Source organism: Ambystoma mexicanum, chromosome 3p (genome assembly GCF_040938575.1).
Source record: "Ambystoma mexicanum isolate Mex_15411 chromosome 3p, UKY_AmexF1_1, whole genome shotgun sequence".
NCBI classification, from domain to species: Eukaryota; Metazoa; Chordata; class Amphibia; order Caudata; family Ambystomatidae; genus Ambystoma; species Ambystoma mexicanum.
This window is the reverse complement of record NC_090925.1, coordinates 903,514,854-903,541,054: the sequence shown is the minus strand read 5'-3', so window position 1 is coordinate 903,541,054 and position 26,201 is coordinate 903,514,854. Positions and strand designations below refer to the sequence as shown.

The 26,201-nt window shown below is 43.1% G+C and overlaps 1 protein-coding gene across 4 annotated transcripts in view; it reads right to left on the bottom strand.

Moving 5' to 3' along the window:
• CBFA2T2 (CBFA2/RUNX1 partner transcriptional co-repressor 2) overlaps positions 1 to 26,201 on the bottom strand; it is a 462,052-nt gene that overhangs the window by 191,142 nt on the left and 244,709 nt on the right. For all 4 annotated transcript variants that reach the window (XM_069652143.1, XM_069652142.1, XM_069652145.1 and 1 more), the window contains one exon: positions 9,328 to 9,572. In XM_069652143.1, coding sequence (XP_069508244.1) covers positions 9,328 to 9,572 — 245 coding nt within the window. The remainder of the gene's footprint in view (positions 1 to 9,327; positions 9,573 to 26,201) is intronic.

Genomic DNA, 26,201 nt, shown 5'->3' with positions numbered 1-26,201 from the left:
AGAAAGCAGAAGCAAAGAGGAAGGTTTTGAGGTGCTTCAGTAAAAGCAGATGTTTCTCCTCAAGATAGTGCGCGGTAGAAAACAATATGCCACATAGAACGAACAAGTACAACTGAACCCGTCTTTAAAGCCACTGTATAGTAATGAAATTGCGGTATAAACTCATCAAAAGTTACTTACATTATATTTGCATTTTCCATTGTGTCTCTGTGTAGGGCAGACCCGAAACACCACTCCTTCTTTGCCGACGTTACTTCTTCTAATGAACGTGGCTCATCGTTTCGTTTCTGAAATTTTATTCATTATCTTTTCTTAGTCTTTCAGGATGGTCCCGGCCTGTCAAGGTCAAATCACAATAGAACCTTATACTGGGTCGTGGGCCGTTCCGCCACCCGAGCAAAACATCAAAGCAACTGACCTTCACTTTGAGCAAGCACACATTTCTAGTTAGCTCCAGTTAGTGTAAGGGCATCTTGTCTGCGTGCCTTTTTTTTTATTGTCCCTATGGGTCGGCCATGTGTTTGTAATACGGAAACATTCTATAATTTTTGTAAAAATGATTTATATTACTGTTTGGTTTAATTGCAATGGGCCTGCAACATGAGGAGACTCGAGAGAACAGACAATCAAATTACAATCATTTAAACCGTGATGTGTATTTCTCAATGAGCTCTGCTTTAGGTGGACATGGAACAGAGGCAATGTTGGGTGGCAATGCAGTTGTCCCCTGCATAGGTTCGTTCACCACTCCATGTATGTGCCTATTGAGGACATCTACGATAAGTCTCTCAATAAACTCATATTGCATATCCTCAAACACTGGTTTGATCACCCATTGTTTACTTCTTTTAGTGAAGGCCTTATTGTAGCGAAGCGTCCCTAAAGTTCCGGTCGTCCTACTTTGTTGACGGCCAACATTATGGTTATGTGCCAAGACCGCTAGAAGAGTCCGATTTATCATGCCTTCCATGCCAAAATGCAATCTTTTGGGCCTGTACTTTAGGCACATATTGTGGAACACCTCCAAATCTCCTGTGTGGCAGAATTCCGTGAGTCCCCTCAAATCTCTTGTTATAGTTTTATCAAATACAATCTTTTCAATGGCCTTGTGAGTGGGTGATGAAGGAATCAACCACTTCTTCCGTGCCTCCTCTGTGGACAAATGGCCATGTTCACATTTGTGGAAATGCTCATTTGTCGACCATCGATGTACGTTGCTACAGTGCAACATAACTGACCGCCATTTTTCCAGTAGAATTTCCAACGACCCTTCACATGTTTTTGAGCTCCACCAAAGATGGTTGCTGATTGACTTGGACCACTGTGAAATACCTTGCATATCTTTTTTTTTTCCTGCAGCCGACAATTTTTTATTGATTGTTTTTGCAAGATGCCATACGTCAAATTGGTGATTTATATTTTTGTACTCTTCTCTCATTGTCTTGGCAATTGAAACGTGTCTGTCCGTGGCTATCAGGTCGATCACCATTCCCCGCGATTGTAGTTCTTGCAATGATGCTACAAAGCCAACTTTCTCCATGGCCACTGAGGATGTACTTTGTGACACCTGCACGACCACCGAACTCACAATTTTCTTACTTTCCATGTCCTGAAAGTGGTAGGTGCAGTACTTGGCTGAAAATCCTGGGCTGTCGCACTGTCCATCACCGGCTAGCCTGAAGCGTTTGCCCGCGAATGTACTTTCCATTGACATTTTTTCCATTCTCCAAGCTTCGCTGATGGCTGGAAATAGATAATCGGTTTGGTATTTGTAGAACTGACTTTTCGCAATGAAATGGATTCCCACAAACTGAAAGAAATACTGTAACTTTTTAAAACTTGAACCACTAAAAAGTGCGGCCGCTGCACAAAGTAGATTGCCTGCTGGCAGTTGCCCCAGCATGGGTTGTGCAGACCATGCGAACGGATGATATTGTGTACAGGTGGCATGTATTTTAAGGTTAGTGCCTCGAATTGCACGAGTCACATTAATCAATGGCTCCCCACATACTTCCCCACCAACCCAATGCCCACATTTCATCATCATAATAATATCCATCAAACAGCTATCGAATACAATGAATTTGGCCTCTTTCCTTATACTGTCACTCTGCATCCCAGCTGGTTCGGCCTGTAACGTTGAGGACATGTCACTCGCATGAAAGGTACAATCTCTGATATCGTCTTCCGCTATGCTGAGTGATATTGATGGTGTTTCATTGTCGTCCACTTCATTCTCTTCCATTGCAACATCTGTTCCTTGTCCGGAGATGGGAGAAAAAAACAATGTCTTCAACTTTCGCGCGCTCTTATTTTTTGCGGGTGTGGATTCTGTGAATTGATCTCCGACTGCATCCAAACTACCAGGAGGACATTCACTATCAATGGCTGGTGGTGGTATAGCTCCGTTGTCAATCACTTCATATTCTTCCCATTGGCACGATGCATCTCCAGTCTCAAGTCCCTGCCAAAAGGTTTGACAAGCAACATCTCTCGTTCGCTTCACTGTCTGTGTAGATCTAGTTCTTACACCCACTCGCAACTAGAGGACAGATTAGAAAAGGGATGTTCAGTTTAAACACAACTTACAGTATTGAACTATTGACAGTGAAAGACAACATAATATAGTGAACAGGACACTAACCTTCTTTTGCTTTCTTTTCTTTGAAACTTTCTTGCCTAGAAATTCAACATCTGGACGCTGTTGCTCCGACTCGTGTGTGCATGTCTCCACTTCCTCTCGCGCTGCAACGACTATATTTTCATGATAAGCACATCCATCACTCACTGAGGCTCCATCGACTCCCTGAAACATAGAACTTTCATTAGTATGTATAATAATATTGAAAACACAAAATGTACTTGGGGACCAATACCCATACGTACATCTCAATAGCAAAACACGAATGAACGCATTGTGTAGAACATTCAAACGACAATAGTTCACGCATTGTTGATCTAGTTAGATTGAACTGTCAAGATCCATACCTCGGGCTCCGCATAGACTTCCATTGATGATATTATTGAAGATGACGCTTCAGCAACTCCCTGAAACACAGTAACTGCATTAGTATGGTTTTCTATTTTGTTTAAAAGAACAAACTTTCTGCAGGCGTCAACGGCTCATCTAAATAGACCTGCACAAATGATCAGTTGTCTAAAATAAATAATGGATATCTAAATATGATTCGATTTGCTCCATCGTTGGAAGTGTCACCACCCAGAGATCTGCATCAACTACTAGGGGTGATGTTCTTGTTGAAGAAGCTCCATCAGCTCCCTGAAACATAGTACTTGCGTTAATAAAGAAGGAAGTATAGCGGATGTAATCACGTCATTTGATCTCGCATGATTGATCTGTCAGTATCCATACCTCGAAATGCATAAGAACATCAAGGGACGCTGTAACTGCGGTGCACACTTCTGCAAGCTGTTGCGCCGACCCGTAACTGCATGCTCCCCCTTCTTCTTGGACTAATGCTCCATCGACTCCCTGAAACATAGGACTTTCATTAGTAATGAACACAATATTGAAAAAAGAAGACACATAGGAGGGCGACGACAGAAGGACATACCAATGGCTAAAAACGAAAGAAACATTGTGTGTAACAATCACGCTACAAGAATGCAAGATCTGATGATCTCCATCGATGGAACTGTCCGGAAACGTACCTCGAGCATCTGAGTGACATCTACGGTTGTCGTCAATGCGTTGGACTCCTCAGCATCTCCCTGAAAGACAGTACTTGCATTATTTTGGATAACAATAATTATAACTGAAAACAAAGACTAGAGGACGAGTACTGTGGTGTACCATTAGGTAAAATGATTACACGATCAATTAAAACTATTGATTTACATGCCTAAAACAAGTCAGTGTCAGAATAGCTAAGTAAGATTACCCGATAGGCGCTTGAAGTGGCTGATGACTGCAATAACGACACGGATGGAGAATCTTCCGCCTTCATATTGAGTGGATACATAAATGGGGAAATTATTGTTAGCTAATGCTACACACTACCGCAAGGCCGAGAGACAAATACGTAAACTTGACTCACCAGTGGAGGGATGTGGACGAATAGAGTGGGAATAGCGGTTGAGAGCAATTTTCGCCTCGCTCGCGGTGTTTTCTTCTTTATTAGCAATGATGTGGAGTACATGTCTGGGCTAAAGTGCCTGCTGCAGATGCGGTATCGATCACCCCTCTTGTCCGCAAAGACTTCAAGGACTCTACTTTCTAGCTCAGAGGCTGGATATCCGCAATATCGGACCCATTCTCTTATCTGATCTATTGTCTTAGGGAAAACATGCATTATAGTATCTTCAGATTTGTTATGGGTCTTCGAAGGGCAACCGCCAATGGAACAGGCAGGCATTATGGAAAGTTCTGAAAAGTAAAGATCAACAATTCTCTATGAATACCTATGTGTTAAAACATTAAATGACACATAAAAGGTTCAATGCAAGGTCCGTTTTGGTTCTTGGAACTATACACGTTATTCACATGCGGATAAGTATTTCAATAACTTTCAAAAAATAGAAAAAGTAATTTGACTAAACTCAGAACATGTGACTAGTTCCTTGCATGTACTGTCGTGAACGAAAAGAAAACATGGATGCAATTTGATGACTACTAGCAAATAGATATAAATTAAAAAATTGGACGCAAAATGATTATGGTACATGGACTTACCTTGACGAACAAACAGTTAGATGCAGGGATCAGAGTAGTTTCTTGTCGTAGAACAGGGAGCAGTTCACAGGTTGCAAACTGACGAGTTTGCTCAAAGTGGTCACGGAAGTTCACAGAGACGAAGAGCAGATAACCAGCACCTTCACGGGTTGACTAGCAAAGCGCAAAGAAGTTCTCATTAGAAATATGAAGTGGGTTATAAAGAATTCGAAACAGGGGTGTGTTTGTGAATGAATGACGTGTATATGTCGTGGCATTATGCGGTCTGCAGGGGGCCGTCCAGCGTGAGGGGGGATGCTTGGCAGGAGACACAGGGTCTGGAGGTAGACATGGGAACAACAAACCCATGCTCTATAGACCACTTTGAAGTGTACATGGTCTTTGGCACCTCTTGGCCTTTATCGCTCCCTGACAGCTCCACTTGCCAGCAGCGCAAGTACCCCGGTGCGAACTGCCTTTGATAGGGCGGGGGGTGGATCGGGGCGGTGGTCGTGCAGACAAGACACAGGAAGACTCGTGAATGGAGACACACTTATGTGGATTGCAGGGGGCCGTCCAGCGTGAGGGGGGATGCTTGGCAGGAGACACGGGGTCTGGAGGTAGACATGGGAACAACAACCCATGCTCTATAGACCACTTTGAAGTGTACATGGTCTTTGGCACCTCTTGGCCTTTATCGCTCCCTGACAGCTCCACTTGCCAGCACAAGTACCCCGGTGCGAACTGCCTTTGATAGGGCGGGGGGGTGGATCGGGGCGGTGGTCGTGCAGACAAGACCCGTTTGCCGCAGGGCCTCACCAAGGAGAGGCCATCTAACTGAATGTAAGAGGATGGCTGCAGGATCTACTACATGGAAGGCAGGGGGGTGAGTTTATAAATACCTCACCCTCCCAGGAGAATATATGGGGGTCATCTCTGTACCCGGTGCCCAAAAAGAGGATTTATTATGATCAACCATATTTATTATTTACCTATAACCATGTTTTGTATCAATAAAATCCAACAGCTTTTTATTGCCAACGCTTGATGCCAACCCACAAAATAATATATGTATGACTGCTGCATATATGGGTTCAACGGTTATGTGGATTGAAGGTGTGCGGCCAGCGTGAGGGAGGATGCTGGCCGGAGACATGTGGTGTGACAAGACAAGGCACTGGAAGGCTATTCAACGGAGACACACTAGATTCATTTAAAAAATCAAAACAACCATTGCTAAAATATATGTTGGGCTTTATTTTAGATTTTAGTTAAACATAAATAATAAACATTACACATTGTAAAGTTGAGGTTGCAGCACATCGAGGGAAAATACGCGGTATTGTCCACTGTCACTGGGGAAATGTTGTCTAATGGCAAGTACCGCACAGGCAGGTATTACTCTCCGAACGCGGTGTCCGAGCCTCCCGTGAAGCCACCAAGTGAAGCAACGATAGGCCACCAGCCTGTACCACCTGTGAAAAAAAAAGATGCAAACTGTATTAAACTGACCAAACTTTCTTATCAATGTCGATTCAGGTAACACATGTCCTTTTTCTTAGAAAAAAATTATATCTAGAAAATGCACTATATGGAACCAATTTACATGCGTTCGAATGATATGTAAATGTAATTTTATATGTGGGAGACGACCATGAAATAGTGGTGGCATCACTGACATCACAAACAGAGTATACTTACTCGTTACTCGGATTACGCGGACGAACAGTGCCACGAAGTTCGTGCATAAGCACCATCATCATCCTCAACACTGTCCGTGAGAGGCAGGCTTCCCTGAACTCTGGCAGCTCGGTGATGCATTGCGGACTTTGCTCGCCTTCCTGCAGACTTTGCTCGCTTTCCGAAATGTAGGCCAAGCACCCGGAATTTTCACGGCAGCAGCAGTTCTCCTCCTCAGTTGGCATTAGCTCGCACCGATTGCACGTGCACCAGGTGGAGACGCCGTCCATGCGACATGGTCCAGGCTCTTCATCCGTTGACTGGTCCTCCCAACTGCCGTCCGAATCCCCATCGTTTTCGCGTGCTTGCCTTTCCAGTAGTTCCTCCTCGGTGTACTCGGGCTCGTACATATACGGCATTATTGTGGCCATTGTGCGGTAAAGATAGTAAAATAATTTACAGAGATGGTACAGGTGTTCACACGGGCTACAAGCGGCGAAGGTAGCTGACCAGAGCACTGAAACGAGTCACAGAATACTCAAAGTAACACAGAGAGAGGAATGGAATCGAAAATCTGCTGCTGTATGTTGTGAAACGGTCTGTTTATACTTATTGGGGAAAGAGGCGTCCTGCCATTTCCATGGCAACACGTCAATAGCTGAGGCGCAGCGATTGTTGACACGAGACGTGCTTGAAATGGGCAGTACGCGTCTGCTGATGTCAGGCTCAGGGGCGGGGGATTTGATTTAGTGCCGCAAAGGCAGGTGAGCCAGGTCGATGCGGCGGAATGATAGGATTATCACAAAATGGAGGCTGATTTCGAGTGCGATAATGGGCGAAAAGTCGGGTAAGGTCCATAGGAAAGTTTCCTACGATCTACCGATTTATGCTTACAAACACATGGCCGACCCGTAGGGACAATAAAAAAAAAGTCCCGGAACTATCCTTTAACACAGTAGATCAGGGCCACTGGGGGCAGGCAGTTCGTATTCAGGAGGGATATTGTCCGATTGGACTGGGGGCTTTTTCTACAACTATTTTTATAAATGGGAGCGATAATCGCTCATAGCCATTCCCTTGGTATGGAATTTGATCTTAATATTGCATTAAATAAGTGTTAGAATTGCCTCCCATACTTCAATATTGTCTCTGTAAAACTCAACCGGTATCCCATCACTACCACGGGCACGGCCACATTTTGCACTTTGAATAGACTTTTGCACCTCTTTAAGCGATACACAGACCTCATCATACACATTCTCTACTTGCCTCAGATTTAACAACAGAATGACCTCCACTATATCCTCCCCTCCTTGGGCTTAATATACTTTAATGAAGTGATATACCCATGTATGATCTTGAATGCTGGACTCCATCCCTGATAATTGCTCTGTATATATGGGACAGCCATTAACTTTTTCCCAAAGTTTTGTGAATCATTATTTTTTACTCGCTGTCTCAAGCCTAACCAAGCTTGATTGTCCAGCATTAGCCTACGTTTTTTTAACCCCCCTGGTTTTTAAGTTGAGCCAGTAAATTGGCCTTTGCCCATCTACAATCTTTATCGAACCATCCCACATTGGTGCCCTTTTTACCCCTTTAGGCAGAGGTCTCTCCATAAATCCATTTCTAATGTTACCCATCAGCTGCGTAAAAGATTAAACTATTGCCACTGGTGTGTTGACAGGATTTAGCAGTGCCTGGAATAGAGCCATGTTGTCCTTCATGATGTTCTTTCCCAGCACGAATTTGTTGAGTCGTTCCATCTCAGCCTTATGGTAGTATTACCTGGTTTATAGTCATTGCATCGAATGCAATACCAACGAATAGCATACCATAGAAAAATAGCATCGAAAAAGAAAGCATAGAATGCATTTTCTTTTAATAGGGCGTTCCCCCCACCGCCCTTTAACCTTTAAAACCCATTATAATTTAACTAAACCATTTACCTTTAAAAAAAAAAAAATGCATTTGATGCTTTTTTTTCAATGTTTTTTTCCTATGGTATGGCATTCGATGGTACTGCATTCAATGCAATGACCATATACCGTATTACCTACACAAACAATCTCTGTAATGTGGTCAATTTGATTACCTTTTAGTTTAACACCAGGCCATTCTATGGTATACATCATTCATTCCAACAATGCGCTTATTTAAAAGTGACATTACCCTATAACTGCTTCTGCCCTCTACTGTTACCTACTTTGTAAATCACTTGTGTTTGAAATGTCACCCTGCACATAAATAAAAACAAATAGAAATACATTGCACCCAAAAGACTGCTTAGGATACGTGACTTATCAGAACGACTAGGGCGCCATGTTGGTGCAGCAATCCCTATCCTCACACTTGAACCAAATCAGACTACTGATTTGTTAAAAGTCGGCATGCATTTAGCCTTGGTCTTGGTGTTAATTAAGTTTCTGTGCACCTGATCAACCCCTATTCTTTTAACATGCAGTAGCTTCACCGTCCGAGGAAATATTGCCAAATAGCATACACTGGCCCATCATTGGATTTAAAGATCATTTGATGTCCCTTCCTGTGATGCAACTGAAGGCTAAAGGGTTACATAAGCTTCAATCCACATCCAGTTGAATTTTGATGACATACCACGATTCCCCAGTTTCAGCCTGTTCCATAATATTGTCCTTGGTCAACCCAAACCTCTGGTTTGATATTCTTAGCTGATAAAAATGGCAATACTCTTAACAAATCGATCAAAGCACTATATTCAATTGAAAAGCTTGACCAAGAGAGGAGGAAATGGAGGAGATGACCCTTTGTTGTTGCTAATGCAACAGATCAGGCCGACTAAAGCAAAACTTAAAATGAAAGTGAAAAACATGCAAAAACGGAGGTATTTCACAGGTAATGCATTTCAAAATTAGAATATGAATGCAAATACATGTTTAGGCTTAGAGAGAAGGTAACTTGAGTGTATTAGGGTGAGCTCAACTGGTGCAACTTACCACCAAGGCTAGTACCAGAGTTCGCACCTTCTCCCCAATCTCTGGCGAGATATCATTACCAAACTGCTGCAGTGTGGTGAGGAAGCGCTTCAGCTTGCTGAGCTGACGCGCACCGCAGGTTGCGGGAAGCTGCTGATTGATCAGGACTGAGGAAGAGGCCTGTCCGATGTTGAATCGCAGTGGTGGTGAGGGAGCTCCGTTCAAAGTGGGAGGAGAATAGTTCATCATGTCGTTCCCATTGGACACTGCATAGAAACAGAAAGGGGATGGGGGCGATTTAGGTCATGGAAAATGTTGGATATTTAGCATAGTGAGACACTGAGCAAGCTTTAACCCAAAAGATGGTCTGCACTGGCCACCCACTTCTCCTCCAAAACTGTCCTCTCTTTTGCACTGGCCACCCACTTCTCCTCCAAAACTGTCCTGTCTGTCATCTGCTCCCCACCTCCACGCCCTCTCCCAGTCTCTCGCCTCCCTTGGCCCATCTTCTCTGTCCCCCCACCATAATCTCTTCTTTCTCTCCCATTGCACCAGATGAGAGCTCTAGAGCCGTCCGTTCTATGAAAGTCTCCTCCAGAACCATCAAGGACAACATTGCCTCTCTGGCTCCAGACTTGGCTGACCTCTGCAACCACTCCTTTGCCACTGGCTCCTTTCCCTCAAACACTCTTGTGCACCCTCTCCTAATAAAACAGTCTGCTGACCCTTCTTGCCTGGCAAACGCCCTATCTCCATCACCCCTTTCTTGGGCAAACACATGGATAATCTGGTCATCCCCCAACTGACCCGCCACACCGAAATAGCAGGCTGCCTCCATGATAACCAGCCCCGTTTAAGGGGTGCCAGAGTCATGGAAACTGCTCTACTGGACACCCGTGAAGACCTCTCTAGCCTGAATTCCAACAATCCCTCTGTTCTGATCCTCCTCAATCTCTACTCTGCCTTCGACACAGTCAACCACTCCATCCTCATAAACCGTCTCCACAATCCCCTAGCTATCACAGGCATGGCACTGGTGTGGCCTACCTCCTTCCTTTCAAACAGACTGTCCCAATTGCACATGGGTCCTCCTCCTCCTCCTCCTCCTCCTCCTCCATTGGAATGCCTGCTCTTGCCCCCCCCCCCTCTCTCTCTCTCTCTCTCTCTCTCTCTCTCTCTCTCTCTCTGGCCTGACTCCTTGGGACCCATCCCCTCACCCACCTGTGAGGCAAAGAAATCTTGGGATCATCTTTGACTCTTCCCTCTCCACATATTACACACCTTGCCAAGAAGTCCAACATTCAGCTCCACCTTCTCTGGAGCATTCTATCTTTCCTTACCTCCCCCCAGATACTCAACCTCTCCAGAACCCTGGTTCTCTCTAGGATGGACTACTGCAACAGCCTCTTCCTCAATCTGCCTCTTTTCACCTTCGGCCCCCTCCAACTAATCCAGAAGACTGCAAGATTTATCCTTGGCCTCATCTCTCCTGCCCTAAAATCTCTCCACTGGCTCCCGGTGAAAGCAAGGATCAAATTCAAGATCTGGCCATCTGGGGCCCAAGACCTCTTTAAATCCAGCTTTCCCTCTCCAAAGGATCTACTTGAAATGACCGAATGCAAAAGTCTGACTTTTTTCTTTCATTTTTCTGCAAATATATATGTGGGGGAGACACCCCCAAATCCACCCTACCTTACCCTATACATTTTTATTAAACCCCCCCCCAAATATATACCGGTCGAAAAATGATGGGGGGGGTCAGACTTTTAGGGGTCGGCCCTTTTGCCCTCGGTCATTCTGTCCTATTCTCTCCAAATACCTCCCAGCCAGATCTCTTCGGTCCTCTGGCTCCAACTCTCTGTAGGTCAAACGTTTCTCCAAGCAGAGAGTGGGCGATAGATCCCTTCCCTTTCCTCAGCTGGACCCTCCCTCTGGAACGGCCTTCCCTTCCCCCCTTCGACTTGAGCCGAATCTTCTTAAGTTCCAGAAACTTCTCAAGACTCCTTTTCTCCTCCTCCTTCCCTCTCCCATGCTAACTCTCCCACTGATACACTGACTGGGGATTGGTCCCTTCAGTTATACAGGGACCGGACCAAACCCCCACCAGTCCCCCCTACATCCTTTGCCAGCACTTGCCCTCGGGCTCTCTTTCCCAGACTAACCCAACTTGGTCCAACCTGTCCATTGCACATATCCTCCCTTACCCTTTACCCCTCTCCCCCCCAGCACTGCCACCTGTGGCCCACCCAGCACTTACCTGCCCCCTTCCCTGGGGGCAACCCACACAAGCACTTCTCCCTATACCCCCTTCTGCCCCTGCACTTACCACCTTCTCAGGCACTTGCATGGTAGGATTGTCACATGGCCAATATAACTTTTTTGTTTTTTTTCGTTTGTTGTTATTCACCTGTTGCCCCCTTAAACCTCCAGCTTGTTTTGTGGTGGAAACACTTCTGTATAGGTGCCATACAAATATCTAATCCATAAAATAAATAAATGCAAGGATTCACTGCCTTTGGGAGACCACCTTAACAAAGCATAGCTACTCTAACATGTGAAGAGCTACCTGGCATCTCTGCAATGGCTCTAGAAGCAACCTTAAAGTAATGCCAAAAACCCAGCCCAGCCAGATACCTACTCCCGCTGACCCAGACACCCATTACACCCCACCTCAGCAAGACACCCTCTCAAGGTCAATCCAGCCCATGCCCACTTACGAGCAATTCAGCCCAGCCGCCGCCCACTTACGAGCAATTCAGCCCAGCCGCCACCCACTTACGAGCAATTCAGCCCAGCCCATCCATCCAACCCAGCAACCTATTCCAGCCCAGCAACCTATTCCAGCCCAGCAACCTATTCCAGCCCAGCAACCTATTCCAGCCCAGCAACCTATTCCAGCCAATCCACTCTCCTCCCCCACTCTAGCCTAGCCTGACAGGATAACCTCTCCGGGTCAATTCAGGTCTGCACAAACACCCAACCAGTGCATCCCACCCAAACAATCCATCGCAACGCACACATCCCCACTCAAGCCCAGCCCAACCTACACAATGCCACTCCAGCCCACACCCCCCCACTCCAGCCCAACCTACACACTGCACTCCAGCTCAGCCCAACCCAACCCTCACTCCAGCCCAAACATCCCCACTCCAGCCCAACCCACACCCTCATAAAACTCGTTTTTACGAATATTTAAGTAGTAACATAAGCAAGGCTGTGTATATTTTCTGTGTGTGACGTTAATTTGGTTTTAAGTGTAGAACACCTTACTTGGATTAAGACAGCACACTGTGGTCCACAATTTTATTATACCCAGTGCTGATAATATATCAAATCCCCTGTATGAATACATGTTTATGTTATGTTTATTAGGTTTATATAGCGCTTTAATCCAAAGCGCTTTACAATATAACAAGGCACAATAATGGGAGAAGCATATTTACAATCATGAGACAAACCAGTGTAACAATATGTGGAACAGTTTCCTTAGATGGAGGAGGCGAGGGAAGGGTGAGAAGGAAGGGAGAGGGCGTAGTCAAGGGGAACAATAATTCAGTTGTCTGATTTAAATTCCAGTGGGTGTGAGAAGGGGAAAGGGGAGGTATGAAGGGGATTTGGGGGGACAGGGGAGATGGGAGGAGAGATTAAAGAAGGAAAGGCAAGGGGGAGTGAAGGAGGGCTTTCGAGGATGTGCGGAAGGAGGAGTAGGTGGTGATGGAGCAGAGAGACAGGTAAGGCGTTTCAGTGAAGCGCGGCCAAGAGCTGAAAGGAATTGAAGCGAGAAGAGGCACATGGTGACGGGGGTACAGTGAGTAAGAAGAGGTGAGCGGAGCGGAGAGAACAGGAGGGAGTGTAAAATGAGAGTTGCAAGGACAGGTAGGGGGAGCAAGGTCATGGAGAGATTTGAAAGCCAGACAGAGGCATTGAAACTTAAGTTGGGAGAGGGAGGGAAGCCAGCCAAGGTGAGAGCAATACAGTGCAGTTCTTCGCAGCACCTATACCGTCCTGTCCACAGCATGCAACCCAAACTGGACCCTAAGGCTTGACATCAACAGATTCCCTCACTGTCCAATTGTAGATCATGTCCAGGCCTACAAAAAACACCCACTCCTATACACCTGCCAATTCTGCAGCCTTCCCCGAATGTTATCTTCATTTGAACGTTTCCCTTATAAAAGTCCCTCTTAAGTTTTGGCTATTCTAAGAGTACAGATAGGAGGGTGTTGGGATGTGATGTGGGACACACAGCTTGTGGATATTTGGCTTTTTACAGACCCATGTGGCTTTACAGGCACATTATCTGCCCAGAGAAATTTCCAAGCAGTTTGCTGAGAATTAATAGCTTAATTGCAGCTGAAAATCCGCTATTGGTGTATTAACAGTGTCTTAGCTGAATGTGCCTTCAGTCAATAGCTGTGCCCTCACATCTGTTCCTTGCACTAAGGTCCGGTTAATAACAGGCATTATCAAAGCCAACAGTGTTGGGTCTTGTATAGGCATTTGCCAGGCACCAACATCGCACATTGTGGTACTCAGACCTTATTGCCTTTTTATAGGCATTTAACAGGCATGGAATAATGGCACCATCACATGCCTACACAAAAGTCACAACTGTTGGCTTTGCCAGCACATTTATTTTTAATATTTACATTTTATTGAATAATGATAATTCAAAGACATTGTGAATTGGAATCCCAATTCAAACAATTCACTGGATATCATCTTTGCATGTCAGCTTCTAACAGGAATTTTTTTTTGTATTTGTTGCCATCAAAATCTGATCTTTCAACAGCAATGAATAAAATAGAAAAACAAACAGTTACATATAAAATTACAAAAAATTAGAATTACACACATGAAGAATATTTTAAAATGCATCATTCAATAAAATGCTCAAGCGCACATCAAGCATAAAAGTAATATATGAGCGTAACCTAAAGTCAGAGGGTATAATAAATACAGGAGTACAAATTAATTCCCCCCCCCCTCCCATTAAGATATTTTAAAAATTCCTACACTTCCAGCATTCTCAGAATTTCTGTAGTTACGATTGCTTCTTTACCAGCATTCAATCTGCCACATATATCATCCTTTGAAGCAAAAATACATATTACAAAACACCCAAAGTATTTTGTGCAGATATCAATCAGAGCAGAACATTCCACTGTCTGGACTGTAACGTCTATTTTACAAAAGCCACATGTCCCTAATGCTATATCCGACGTGGGAGAACGAGAAAGCAGAACTTATCCTGTCGGTAATAAGTTTAAACAAAATTTAGGAAATTGGTAATAAGGACTAAAGCACACTGGTATTTCGTTAGTGTGCCCATGGGTAAATCTTATTTTGAAAAAGTGGAGTGGAGAGGATAACCTCTTGCCCAATCCAGTGTTTCAATCCATTTCCTTTAGACAGGTTTTCACCCACAAGGGGTTCGTATAGTAGCCACAGATCTTCCTACCACTTTTCAATAGGACACATTCCACAGGTATTTTCATACCTTTCAACACATCTGAAGAATCAGTGGCTAAAGCACACTGCAAATCCTCACATAAAGAGCCTTGAATAGGGAAAGCCATTTTACCAAACAGAGTTAAAATACACCAATGGAACCATGCATTGAGGGATAGGAGACCCAATTCAAAATCGTAGCGACGGCATGGGTGTATTTGAGGGGAAATTAACGATCGTTTCCATATTCTGCCCTCTAACCTTTGCCATGAAAACTTATAGCAAACTGGCTCGGAAGTGGCTGTTGTGCTGGGGAGAACGCTCTGTGACTTCCAGACTCCTATTGCAGTTGCTGTGCTCGTGCTGATTTAGCCACGCCCCTTTTCTCCACGAGTCTTCAAAATTCGCCACTCGCGCGCTCCTGCGCGCGCGCTCCGAGAAGTGGCTCGGAAGTGGCTGTTGTGCTGGGGAGAACGCTCTGTGACTTCCAGACTCCTATTGCAGTTGCTGTGCTCGTGCTGGTATGCACTCTAACATCCACCAAACTTCTTCTGTGGACATATATGGACTATCTAATATAATTATCAGTGCTTACACCGAATTATAGTAGCTAAATATCACTTTTATTTTACTTTTTTTATTTTTAGATTTAGCCACGCCCCTTTTCTCCACGAGTCTTCAAAATTCGCCACTCGCGCGCTCCTGCGCGCGCGCTCCGAGAAGTGCCTCGGAAGTGGCTGTTGTGCTGTTTGGCTGCTTTGCAAGCGTGCAAGAGCCACAGCGCTTGCCCTAAGGCTCTGTTATCTCTCCCCCCTGTGTTGTTACGGCTATGATTGAACATCGTTTTATGTTCGTAGCAGCTTTGGGGTGAGTCGATTGTGGCTGGAAATCTAATGTTAACAGAACACATTTCTTATGTATTATTGTTTGCATCACTGCCAGTTTTAATCGTCACGGTAATCATGAAAGCCTGCTATTAGTTTTTTTTTTTTTCTCTTTGATTACTGTGTCTTGCTGAAGCGACTCAATTTTAATGTACTCTAACCATTTTGGTCTTTTTGAATACTGTGATTTGTGATTTGATCTTTGGGCTCTGTGCCCTGAGCTCAGTGTGCTCTGGGTAGTCAGTGTGTCCTGAGATAGGTGTGGTTTTAGCCAGTGACACATATTAACACTCTGTGTAAGTCGTCTAACCTTGCATTTGCACTGTTTCTCTCCCTCTTTTTCTTGTCCTGTAATTAGATTGATATAGGATTGCATTTGTTCCTGCTAGTTATAGTTGTGCGCCTTACTGATACATAGGAATGGATGATTATGATAATGAAATTGCTATGCACAAAAATGTGCGTAATAGGCGCGTATGTGTACCGAAAATTATCACACGCCCTAAAAAAGGTGTTGTTCAGGGTAACCCTATTACTGATTATTTTGCCAAAACTCCAACCACTATCCCTACCATAAAGACACAGCATGTGCCCAGTGATAGGGAACTTCGAAATATGGCATCTGTTGATTTAGTGTCTGACCTGACAAGTGACCTTGGATGTGTGAGTGCCAAGCTCCTTTGCGATGTTTTTGGTGCCCACTTGAATACCAATTGTGAGGATCTTTCTGAGGCTAAGGGTTGTAACAATAATGCCAATCCTAGTGTCATCCCTAGTCATCTTGACCCTAATGCTGATGATTTTGTGCCTGATATCGCCAGCTCTAGCACCATTAACCCTACTATCGCAACGCTTGGGGCCACAAGTATTAGTGGCTTACCTGCCAATGGTAGTACTAACGCTATCGTTCATTGGAGCCATATTAATAATGGTACGAGCAATATTGATATATCCATCTCCGAGCTTGAGGAACTTGATATTGAGTACTTGGGCATTGATCCTGAAATTTCTTTAGCTGAGGTCGCTCCTACCCCAATGTTCTATACTCCGCCAACTAAGATGGCATTATCATTGGGACCTGATAATCCTATTGCTCCCAATGGCAATCCCGTATCGAAGAATGATGGCGGCTTTGACGTTGAGATCCCATCTATATTTTGTTTTAACACTATGTCATCACCTAAGGAAAAACACTGCTCTTTTCACAATGTTATTACTGACTATGGTGAAGGATCACGTGTAAATGATGATGTGGATTCAAGTATGAATTCAGATGAAATGTTCAATGCCCTTGAAAATTTGCTCACGATGTTACTTGAAAAATGTGCACACTTAGAAACTAAAATCGATGTCCAATCTCTACTAATTCACTCCTCATTGAAAGAGCATCGTTGTGAAGTGTGTGCAAGTAAGTGTAGTACTTCTCCCATTAAAACCCTGCCTGAAGTACATGTTAAGAGAAACGTTAAAGGTCAATGTGCGACTGTAGTGAAAAAGACTACCCTGGTCAAAAGGAAACCTAGTACCGTCCACCAGGCCATTATGTACAGTAAGCGTATTGTTAAAAAGCACAAACACCGAGCTATCGGATTAGCTGATGGATTACCAAATGGGTCAGAAGTTCCCATTGTAGAAGAAGCAGTGAATATCGGTGACCAAGTAATTGATATCACTCGGGTCAATGAGTTGCCCTCAAATAATATCCAGATTGTTCCAAAATCTAATTGTGTGCTGGTAGAATCCTTGCAGTCTTCTGTAATGGCAATTGAGCCATTAACAAGGCCGTTAAAGGCAACAGGACCTACCAATATGCCTGTGATATCTAATCAATCCACATTACCCGATGCCTGGGTTTTAAAAAACACTGTAGATGCTTCTTTATCCAATGCTAACATTGACAGTGGTGGGGAGGGTACTGGAAGGCTATCAGCTCTTCAAATTACGTTAGTTCATATGGAAAAGTGCCCTTCCCCTCTGAACCGTGCTGCGGTATTGAGCCTATTCAAAACCATCGTTCCATTAAGGGTAATCACCTCCAGTGACATCCGTCTGGTTGATCAACTTGAACTTCCGAATCGATACATTACAAATGTGTGTTTTGAAACTGAAGCTACGCTGAACTATATCATGGGTTTTGAAGTTGAGCTATTGCGTCTTGGCTATGCTATCCATAAAGTATTTATACCTACTGTAAAAACGCGCAATTGCACTGTAGATCAGAGGCCTAACATTACTATCCCATTTGTTCCTATTGCCAACTCACAAACAAGTGCGGTATATGAGAAACGTCCGCCTATTCAAGGCACCAATACTGTGTCAAACAATACTGATGCCATCCCTGAAGGTTATTGGCAATGGCTGCCTCTGAGTTTCAAGCCCCGCTTTGCTGAATCTCGCAAATGACCAGATTCATTGCAGTTGCTCTACTCCTGGAATACCCGTGGGCACACGCATTTGTTCCAGGACGAGGGGTTGATGGAATATATGGCACCCTTCAACATCCTCGCACTTCAGGAAACATGGTTGACTGTGGAAATACAGATGATAGGAACACCGTTCATCAACTTGCCTCTAAGGGCCCCCTTGGCCGTCCGAAAGGTGGGTTGTTGATATCTGTGCATTCACCATGGATGATAACGAAAATCTCACTATCAACCGAGCATGTATTAGTAGCTAAAATAAGTTGGCTGTCGGTCGCTTTAATTGTCATCAACATATATGATCCTCCTAATATGGCTAATACGGCAAAGAACATTATGACGGTTGATACTGTGTTGAAACTATACAACCATCGCTACCCCTTATGGCTTCTGGGTGATTTGAATGCTAAAATTGGAGATTACTGCCAATCGGACGAGCTGTTGAGCGTCTCGTCTAAATCTAAAATTCACCCGTTGTCCAATAGACAAGGCAAAAAATGGTTAAATGTAATACAGACTCATAATCTTGTGAAACTTAATGGCCTAACTCCCAATGATGTCCCTATGAACTACACTAGGGTGGAGGGTAGATCTGCAGCCACACTTGATTATATTTTTACCAATCAGTATGGTTTTCACTTCGTTATTGATATGGGTGTTGTAGAAAGAGATGAGAGCGACCACCTACCCCTGTGTTTATTATTTGCTACTCCAGGAAAAGAAGTAGAGAGTCATGACTATGATGAAAATGGGATGCTTAGCATCAATGAAGGTAATAATAGAATTGTCTGGCACAGTCGTAATATTGAGCATGTATCCCAACTTGTATATACTTTACTACCGGAGTTTATTAAGGAGGGGGTGTCTGGCATGAATGCTGGTAATTTAATCTTGCAAAACTTTACTGAGATTATGCATAATATACAGAAACAAGTGGGTGACCGTAGAAAATACAAATCATCTGGTGAACGCTCTAATATGGTTATTCCGCGTAGGCTTGGGAATGACAAAAAGATCAATGAAGCAAAAAAGAACCTACGTAAGGAAATTCGCGATGTAGTAAGAAACAATGATTCTCTGTTGACAGAGTTCGCGGTTGCATGCCATATTAAAAATCTTAAAAAGAACTATAAAGATTGGCTTAAAATGCACAAACGCAAATGTGAAACCAACTTGTGGAAAAAAATCGCATTGGTCGCCCTGTCTAACAACAAACAAGGTATCTGGCACCTGCTCAGGAAACACAAAAAACGTGATTTGACAATCAATTGTATTACTGAAGAAGTATGGGCCCATTATATAAATGGTACACTGGGTAAAGTCGAATTAGATGCTAATATATCTCTACCACCTGAAGTTATATGGGATTGTCAATCTTCCGAACTCGACATAGTCAAGATTATTGAAAATCTTAAGAATTCCCGGGCAGCTGGACCTGATGGGGTCTGTAATTTAGTTCTGAAAAAGCAGCCTGAGTTGTGGGGTGCTGCACTAATGCTATTATTCAAACAAATAGGGAAGCTTGGTGCAATACCTCCATCATGGAAGACAAGCCACATTCTAACAGTGCACAAAAAAGGGTCATGGGACAACCCGGCAAACTTTAGAATGTTGGCTATGTTAGATGTTTCTTCTAAGATCTTTACCATGGTATTGCTCCAGGAACTTAATGTATGGATTAGTGATCACAATATCCTTCCCTCTAACCAAATTGGCTTTCGTGCCAAATCAAGCACCACACACAATCTGCTACTACTCACATCATCGATTGAGCATGCCTGGAGTACACGCAATCTTAATGTCTATTGCGCATACATCGATTTCTCTGCGGCATTTGATACTATTCTTAGAAATAGACTTTGGAAAAAACTCAGCTCATGGGGGATCCCACAAGGTCTCCTAAAGATGCTTATGTTACTACATTCAGAGACCTCTGTACGCATTAGACTTAACGCGGCTGGTAAACTTTCTAAACCCATGGCCACTAGTTGTGGTGTGAAGCAAGGCTGTATGATCGCTGCCATCCTGTTCAACCTTTACCTGTCAGATATGATGAAAGCATTTCTCATCCCAGAGGCGAATCCCGTGAGAGTTAATGGTGTGACTATTGGTTGGCTTGCCTATGCTGACGACCTGCTGTTATTGGATTACACTCCGGCAGGTCTTCAACATATGCTTGACTCCCTGGTCACTTATTCAACTGAAAATGGATTGACCATTAATATTGACAAGAGTAAGATAATGGTCTTCTCAAATAAACGTAGAACTAAGAAACACTCGTGGAACCTAGCCCTTAAAAAAGTTGAACAGGTAAAATCTTACAAATATTTGGGTGTTATTATTGATGAAAGGTTGAATTGGGATGAACAGTGGTCTACAATCAAAAGCCGTTGCACCGTAGCCGCAAATGCTCTGAGTGTATTTATTGGTAGAAATTGTTGTTTCTCTGCCATTGCAGTTCTTAATATCTACTTGTCAAAAATCAGATCAATGCTCCTCTTTTTTTTTTTTTTTTTTTTTTTTGATGCTGTAGTTTATTTGAAAACTTTTTCATCGTATAGTTAAGTTGGATCCTTTTTTTTAAAAAAATTGTTTGTCCAGTTCGAGTATAGAAGATAAAAAGAGGGCAATTGTGTAAGTGTACTTGTTGTTGTGGCCGCTGAGTAGAGCGGTCCATCTTTCTTGCGTACACATTTGTATCGATGAGAGTTGATAAAAGGCACCAAATTCTTTGCGTTGTGGCGCGAGTGCATTACATTCCATGACGAGGTGGAATATGGTTTCCTCGATTTTTTGGTCTTTGCAGAACCTGCAGTAGTTGTCTTCCTTTTTGATTTGTCTTCTTGTAGCTAGGTGTGCTTTTGTAGGGAGAATGTTTAGGCGGATTTTCAAAAATGTTGTTCGAATGGTTGGGTCTGGAAAGGTTTGCAGGTAGGCCGGTGGTTCATGGATTCTCCTGTTGTCTTTTGTACAGTGTAAGTTCTGTTTGTAGGTATTTTTTTGTTGAATGGTCTTTATCCAATCATTATGTAGCAGTTTTGTTTTTGCGTGTTGTGGACGAAGTGTAAGTAATTCTTCTGTGATATTTTCACTAACCATTTCTTTTCTCATTGTGGCTTTCCATTTTTGCAGTATTGTCGTGTTGAAGGTATTTTCTTTATGTCGCAGTATTTGAATTGCTGGGGTTTTCCCGTCTGTCAATATTTTGCGAAAGATGTCTAGTCTTTTCCACTGTACGACTGATTCAATTGATTGAGTTGCCAATTCATAACGTATTCTTGGCATTGGAAATGTTTGTGGGAGGCGAAGGACTTTGCGCCAGAAAGTCGCTTCATATTTTGTCCAGTTGACTCTCTGAGCGTTTAGCATTGCTTCGGTACCATAGGTGAGAATCGGGATGTATTTGTGTCTGTAGTAGGAGATAATTGGCTTGAAGGAGAATTTGCCGTATTTTCTGTGAAGGAGGCAGCCTTGTCTTGATAGCGTTTGGGATGTTTGTTCGATTTTGTCCAGCCACTGCTCTTCTGATTTAGACTGGTTTATTGTGATCCCAAGGTATTTAAACTCAGTAACATTTTCTAGTTCGACGTTGTCTATCATGAATGTACGTTGGTTTATTCTTTTTTTTTTTAGTGATTTGGTTAGGGTCATTATCTTTGTTTTTCCCGTATTGATCATTAATTCATTTTTTTTCATGTACTGGCTTAAGTCTGCCAGTGTTGTTTGTAACCCAGTCGGTGTTTTGTCTAGTATCACGATGTCATCGGCATATGCCATGACTGGGACTGGGATCGAGTTGATTTTGGGGGGATTAGTTTTGTCTGATTTTAGATGGTCTTCAATGTCAGCAGTGTAGAGGTTGTAGAGTGTCGCTGCAAGTGGACAGCCTTGTTTGAGTCCGTTTTCTGTTGGTATGGCGGGTGTTGTAGTTCCTTGTCTCGACAATCTGACTTTTATCGTGGTTTTTGAATATAGTAGAATGATCGGTTCTAGGATGTCGGTTGGGCAGTTCCATGTTCTAAGTTTCGACCATAATTTTTCTCGCGAGATTGAGTCGAAGGCCATTTTTAGGTCAATGAATGCTGCGTAGATTGCCGAGTTGGAGTTGATAGCTTCATGTTTGATTACTTGGAGTAATACCAGGTTGAGGTTTGTTCCAACATTGGCTGTAAATCCTGTTTGTCTGGTCGAGAATTTGTTGTTTTTTGTGGCCCACGCAGTGAGTTGGTTTAATAATATTGTTGCAAATAGTTTTCCTAGCGGATCGAGCAGGGCGATCGGACGGAAGTTTTGAGGGTCTTCTTTAGGGCCTTGTTTGTGGATTGGTACGATTACTGCTGTTCTCCAGGAGTTAGGTATTCTATGCAGTTTATTGATCAGGGTTGTAATATGGCATAGAAGGGTTGCCCAAGCGGTTGGATCTTCCTTGATCATGGCATTAGATAGTCCATCTGGGCCTGGTGCTCTAGAAGTGTTGAGTTTGTTAATCAGGCAGATGAAGTCTTCAAATTCTGCTTGTACTTTCCATGTTGAGTCTGCTGTAGTTTGTGTATTCTGATGAGCTGTTTCTCGTAGTGCGTAAATGGTAGTAAAATGCGTTATCCATTTTTCTTGGGTTACATTAGCTATGAGTTTATGCTGTTTTTGTTGATTGTCATTGAGTAGGTTCCAAAGTTCTTTGGTATTGTGGGATTTGTGGCTTTTCAGTATTTGTTCAGCATCCGCTTGTTGAATGAGACTTTTTTGCGATTTGATCCAGTTTCGATGATTGTTTTTCAGGGTTTTGATCTGGTGTGAAGTGTCGGGAGCTGGAGTTTTCTTTAGCTGTCGTATTATTCGGTTTAGGTCTTTTTTCCTTTCGGCAATTTCCTGGTTGTAGAAATGTCGGTGGTCTTTCTGCGGACGATTTTTTCTGGTTTGTTGGAATGGGATTAGTATCCATTCATAGTCGATTTTTATATCATTTGCCAGTCTTGCCTGATGGAATTGTTCCGGCAATGAGGTTGAGGAGGCTTGCGGGATTCTCAGTCTTGTAGTTGTTCCATTTAGTTCTAATGGAGGAGGTGGTAGTGCTGTCACTGTTTTTTCTGGTTTCGCTTCTGAGTGTGCGGTAAGTTGGTTGTGATCGCTCTTGTCCGTTGATATCGTCTGTGCGTTTGTAACTGAATGGTGAAGGTTTTCAGATAGGAATATATAATCGATGATTGCATGGGACGAACCTCTGCTCCATGTGGGTGTATAGGAATTCAAAGTGTTCCCTTGGCTTAGAAGGAGTAGGTTCCGCGTTGTGGTTTCTTTTATCCATCTCTTTGCATTTGGTGATAATTGTGAGTGCTTTAAGAGGCTACCGTTTTTATCGTATAACTTGATGTTCAGATCGCCACAGATTATTGTTTCTGATAACGGGTATTTAGCTAAGGCCTCGTCAATCGAAATGAAGACTCCATCTAGGAACGTGTTTGTAGATATTGCTAGCGGGTTCCAGTAGAGGTTTAGAATTAGGATTGTTGAGTTGTTTTTGTCTTCTCGCTTTTGCTGGTGTTTTGTGGATGTTATTATGGTCAGTTGCGTCCAAGGGTTTATATTCTCGGAGAGTATTACTCTGATGTATGGGTTTATCTTGATCAGGGTGAGTAAGCCTGAAGCAGGTCTTCCTTGTTTTTGTACGATAGCTGGGTTTAGGAATGTGATAAAGCCATCGCATGCCGGTGGGTCGCTGAGCCAGGTTTCTTGAAGGCATATGAAATGATATTGCTCTAATTCAGCGGTTGTGTCCGTGAATAGATGTAAATTGCCTCTGGTGTTCCACGAGCACAATGACCAATTGAATCTATGGTTCATTAATTGTTATGAGTTTGAGCTCATTGAGTATTCTGTAGATTCTGTATCTGAGAGGGTGTTTTCGTAGTCATAGATTCTTCTGATTGCATCGGCATATCTGTCTGGATGTTGGCTTCTTATAGAGTATTCTGTAGATGCAGTGTCTGATGAGGGAGTTTCAAAGCTAGTTCTGTTGGGTTTGTTAATTCTATCTGAGTCTGCTTCTTTTGAGGCACGATTTGAGTATCTATCGTCAGTTGTCTGTTTTTGATTCCTCTGTTCAATGTGTAGTTCTTCATACCTTGTGGTTGCTTTGTCTTTTGGTTTGCTTGGTATTCTTGAGGATGTTGATGCCCAGCATGAGAAGCCTAATTTGTGTAGTTGTTTTCTTGTTGATATGATGAGTTCTTGGTTATTTTGGTCTGGGAGCTCTATGACGATCTTATCCAGGTTCCGGTCGTCTTTGAAGGTTATCAGAGCAATATCTTTTGTTGTGAGTTTGTTCAGGCGAGGTATTACGCCAAAGAGGCGTAGTAGGTTTGTTCTATTTAGAATTACCGGTTCTTGGTTTTTATTTGCATTTTCAATATGGATTTCATATGTTTCATTTTGTCGTAGTGGATTGACGAATATTGGTCTGGTCTGTCTGTGTTGACTGTGATCTTGTGGTGGTGTTGTTATCGAGGTCGACGAGATTGAATCATACGGTTCATCTCTGGTTGTGAGTGTTGAGATGTTTTCCATCGAGATCATTGAGATTTCTTCTAGGGAGATTTCAGTAGAATTGTCTTGATTTTGGTTCGATTGTTGTTCAAGTATTGAGGCGTATTCGTCGATTATTATGTAGCTTGTCTGAATTAGTGGTTGTGAAGATTGTTGATTGTTTTCTAGTGGTTGTTCTTCATGGGTGGTGATGTCGAGCAAGTCCTCGTCAATCAGCGATTGTGGCAGGGTAGGTTGCGCTAGTTTGGGTTTTATCTGGGTTAGCTGAACTTGAATGCTTTGTGTGTTGACAGCTGTTTGTTTCTTCTTTGATTGATGCGCGATTTGGGTATTCTGGGTTATATTTCTTAGAAATGCTCGCGAGCCCGTTTGTCGTTTTTTGTTATTTTTCTGTTGGGTTCCTTTTATTTCGTTCGTTGTTTTTTCTTTTTCGAAGATTTGAAAGTTTTCCTTTGGATTCTTTGTTATGTTGCTTGAGATAATGGTTTCTGTTTTTTTGTTAGTATTATTTTGAGGTGGTTCTTTCAGTGTTTGTTGGGCAAAATCTGTAATTGTTTCAGGTAGTGGTTGTATCTGAGTTGGGGGTTGTGATGGTTTTGAAAGCGGCGAGGTTTGTAGTCGTTGGTCGTTGGGTCTGGTTGCTTGTTGCTGATGGTGTTCTTTAAGCATCTGTAGTAATTCTCCTGTAAGTTTTGTTTTTTCTTGTCGGTCTCCTCTTGCGATCTCTGCTAATCTTTGTTGCCACCGGTATGTCTCGTCTGCTTCTATTGTCAGTCTTGATTCCACTGTCGAGACAAAGTGTTCGATGTGTATCTGTTTTGAATGGATTAGTGCTAAAAGGGTCGCTTGATCTTTTATTGAATCTTTCAGGTCTTCTTGTAGTTTCAAGAAGGGGATCATTGATTGGGAGAGTAATGCGATGAGCATATTTTGTAAGTCCAACATTGTTGTTGGGATTCTTGGGTGCATATCTTCTTCATCTTGTACATGATTGTCGTTTTTCTGTTGTGGGTCTTTTGGTTTTTGGTTCTTGATTATTGGGTCTGGGGTATAGTAGGATTCATCCGAGTCATAGTTGAATCGTGATGGGACAGTTTTACGTTCATCCAATTCTGGTTGTCGTTCCTTTTTCATCTGTTTGTTTTGGTTTCCATAGGGGATGCAAGGGGTTGAGGTTGATTGTATTTGATTTATTTCTGTTCGTTCTCCAAGTACTTCTTTTGTTTTTTCTGCAGTAGACATGATGAATTCTATTTCGGTGGTGTCCAGTGATAGTTTTGGTAGTTTATTTCTTGTTTTGGATGTTGTTGGTTCCACAGTGCTGGCGGATTTGGCGGAATTGTGAGTTTTAAGCCATGCAAGGCGGGCTAATCTTGCTTTTTCTTTTTGCTTCAGTTGGTCTGGTGTTGGGATTGCTGGTTTTGTGGTTAGGTCTTGTGTTCGTTCTGTTTGTTGGCTGGTTGCGGTTAGCTTGGAGGCGACAGGGTCGGCTGTGAGTTTTGGTTCTTGATTATTAGTTATTTCCTGAGGGTTGCTGTGTATTTCGTGTAGTTTCTCCGATTTCATGGATTGTTGATTCTGGATTTGTTTGTCTGAT